Below are 3136 nucleotides of genomic sequence, written 5' to 3'. Positions count from 1 at the left end.
CTCATACCTGATTACACAACTAAATTAAAATGTTCCAGTTCTCTAAAGGGCAGATCCAGAGCACAGGAGAAGTGCATTGTGGTGTGCAGCAGATTTAATAACGAGTGCTTTTGAAATGGGTACATTTGTGTGTACCACCTTGTAGTGAGGTTTGCTGTACAGTGCAAGCTAAGTAATGTTTTCCAAATTCCTGCTAAACCCGGTGAGTCAGTGAGTTTGCTTGTCACTGCATTACCAGAGCTGTGTATATAAAGGAACATTTTGAGATATAACATACTTGATACAGTTTTGACTGATTGTTCCTTAATTTGTCCCTATTTGGAGCATAGGTCCTTGTGTTCCTTTTTTTTGGCGTGTCAAAAGGCGATTGCAAATGTATGTATGCATGTATGTATGTATGTATGTATGTATGTATGTATGTATGTATGTATGTATGTATGTATGTATGTATGTATGTATGTATGTATGTATGTATGTATGTATGTATGTATGTATGTATGTATGTATTGTCACGGCCCCTTGGCCTGGCTTGCAGGGCCTGTGTGGTTGTATGGTGTACTCCCCTATGTGTCTCTATCTCTCACAGATATCCTATAGGCGTCGGCCAACTTGGGGTTCCTCATTAGGTGCATTGGGAGCACCTGATCAATGCTCCCTGGAGCCCTATATAAGAGTGGGTGGCAGCCATTCTAGGAATCCCTCTTCAGATGTAACTCTGAAAGACTCAATACACTGTAGTATCATCAAATCACAACAGAAGTTCATGACACTTCATATATTAGTGTTCTAATTCAATATCTGACCTATGGTGCAATTTGGTGGTCAAAGGTCAAGTTCATGAAGGTCAATTATTGATTAGCACAACGTTGTTCATATCTTCTGCACTATTCATCGTAGAAGGAAGATTGCATATCAAAGGACCATTTTTTAGGACACCAAGGTCATTTGGCGATGAGCCAGATGGCTCAACTGTGCACACCTCTAGTTTGCCCTTGTTTTTAATGATTGTTTTAGGCAGTTTTCTTTTCTTTTTCTAATTCGACAGGACAGTGCAGAGAGACAAGAAACAAAGGACATAAATGGCAGAAGACATGAAACACAGGTCTCCAGTCAGAAATGAACCAGGGACATTTTGATTATGTGGACAACACATTATCCTGTCAGCTACCGGCTGACAACTACCATCCCTGCCCTTCTGGTAGTCCTTTGGATTCATTTCATGAGCAATGTTTGTTACAGTACAAAAATTAGTGACTAAGCAAAAGTATGTTTTCATCTGTGGGTTTTTTTGTGGAAAACGTTTTGGAATTTGCTTCTTTATCACAGTTCATGGTTTTGTTCTTTGAAGCATCCAGAGGTGAATAAAAAACATATCATAAATACATCAAACACATTTTTGTCTCACCCACGGATTAAATCCTCTGATTTACATGGGAGATAAGCCTCCGCAGCAGTTTGTGATTTTACAAAACTCAGAGAGGCGGACAGTTCAGTCACCGTTGTTCTGCCAGCATAGATGAAGAAAGAATGCTCCTCTTTGTCAGTCTCCTATGAGCATCCCTCCTCCTCTGTGCCCCAGTTTTGGCATGTGTGGCAAACCACGAAGTAAGCCACAGTCAAGTAAAGTAGTTATCAGCAGGTACCTCATTGTCTGTATGGCTGAAGTCAGTATAACACTAAAACAACAGCCTTTTGCTGAGCCCACAACACTTTTCTTCCTCTGTACAGATCGAATGGTGTGCTCTTTGCTTCAGTGCTCCAGCACAGGAAATCGGGTGAATTAAGTCGCCAGTATGAATCATTCCTCTGTCCCCCAGGGGTGGAAATGGTCAGGTCCCAGTAGCATTTTCCCCAGCCTCTGCAGAACCCAGGGGTACCAATGCAACCCATCACTCTGTGGTTCTGAAGCTCCGACTAGGCTCTGGAAGAATCTCAATGGAGCCAGGGCCCAGTGGGCTAAATGATGCTGGTCCACAGCAGCATAGCAGGATGCCAAAACTGAGTCCACCACTATAGAACCATGCTGGGTCAGTGGCGCGTACAACCCCGTGCTCCTGCGCGTCCCAACGTAAGTGACGGCAGACAGCACAGGTTCTGACCCCGCTCCCCCTTGCGACGTTAGCACATATTGTCCCGGCTGTACCTCGCTTGCAAACACCGTCCTTAAATTTTCACTGCCTGCCTGACAAGAACCACGTTCCTCTCTGGACCCCCAAAATGTCCCCTCAACTGTCCGGTCATTCAACTCCTGAGTGCAGTTCCTGTCTGTGACAAAGATTAGGTGTGCAGCAGTGAGCGTGACTTCATGTCCCGCGGCATTTCCGATGACATAGAAGGTCTTTGTGGCGCTGGGCTGACGATCCAGGAAGGACAACACGGGACTGTAGAGAAGCGGGCCGCGTCCGTCCGATGCTGAGGAAACCAGGACACGGTCGCCTGGGCGAAGGTCACGAACCTGCCTGGTGGCCCCGCCTTCTAGGATCACCTGAGCATCACCTGGGAAACAGCCACCCGTTTTCGCTGCCACTGAATGTTCTGTAGATAAATACATAGAGAGAAGATTCCTTTTAGTCCATTTCATTTCATTACTTAGTATTGTTTTTTTTACTTTAGTTTTAATTAATTTAATGTGAAGGGAGATTGAAACCTTCAGAGAGAGATGGGGTTGCATAGAGAAAACCAAGTGGGGGGTGGATACAGTAGAAGCCATGACAGAAGTTAATCCAAACCTGCATTTTGTTTAGCAATAAAACTGCTGCCCGCACCACAGTATTGCTCTGCAGTGTGGAGCTATCATGCAACGTCTCTGATGGCTGAATCTGCAGGTTATTGTAGTTTACTAAGGGATCTATAAAGCAGATGAGACTTTGACTCTCGCTCAAGGACAGGTTTATCTCAGTGCGGATCTCAGTATTGTTAACACATGAAATGGGAGGCATGTTCAAATCAACATGAACCTGCAACATACAAATGAAGCCAACCCGTCTTGATACTGCTTGCACTGCAGGGAGCAGGGAAACGTTACTGGATTCAACCCCAGAATGATTTTTTTTTGTGGAAATTCTGCTCTCATCAGCAAGTGCATGAGCTAATTCGATGAGTCTTGTGTTACAAATGGCTTTGGAGCTTGCAGCAG

The 3136-nt window shown here is 44.4% G+C and overlaps 1 protein-coding gene across 1 annotated transcript in view; it reads right to left on the bottom strand.

Annotated features, from left to right (window-relative positions):
- Positions 1–673: 673 nt before the first annotated feature.
- Positions 674–3136, bottom strand: part of LOC311064638 (indian hedgehog B protein-like) — a gene marked incomplete at its 5' end in the record, with an annotated part of 8472 nt that continues 6009 nt past the window's right edge. Inside the window, one exon of the mRNA XM_084084544.1 lies at positions 674–2535. Coding sequence (XP_083940670.1) covers positions 1799–2535 — 737 coding nt within the window. The 3' untranslated portion in view covers positions 674–1798. The remainder of the gene's footprint in view (positions 2536–3136) is intronic.

The sequence above is a fragment of the Gymnoscopelus microlampas genome, assembly GCF_963454915.1.
Source record: "Gymnoscopelus microlampas genome assembly, chromosome: 17".
In the NCBI taxonomy this organism is placed as follows: domain Eukaryota; kingdom Metazoa; phylum Chordata; class Actinopteri; order Myctophiformes; family Myctophidae; genus Gymnoscopelus; species Gymnoscopelus microlampas.
This window is presented reverse-complemented; position numbering and strand designations above follow the sequence as displayed.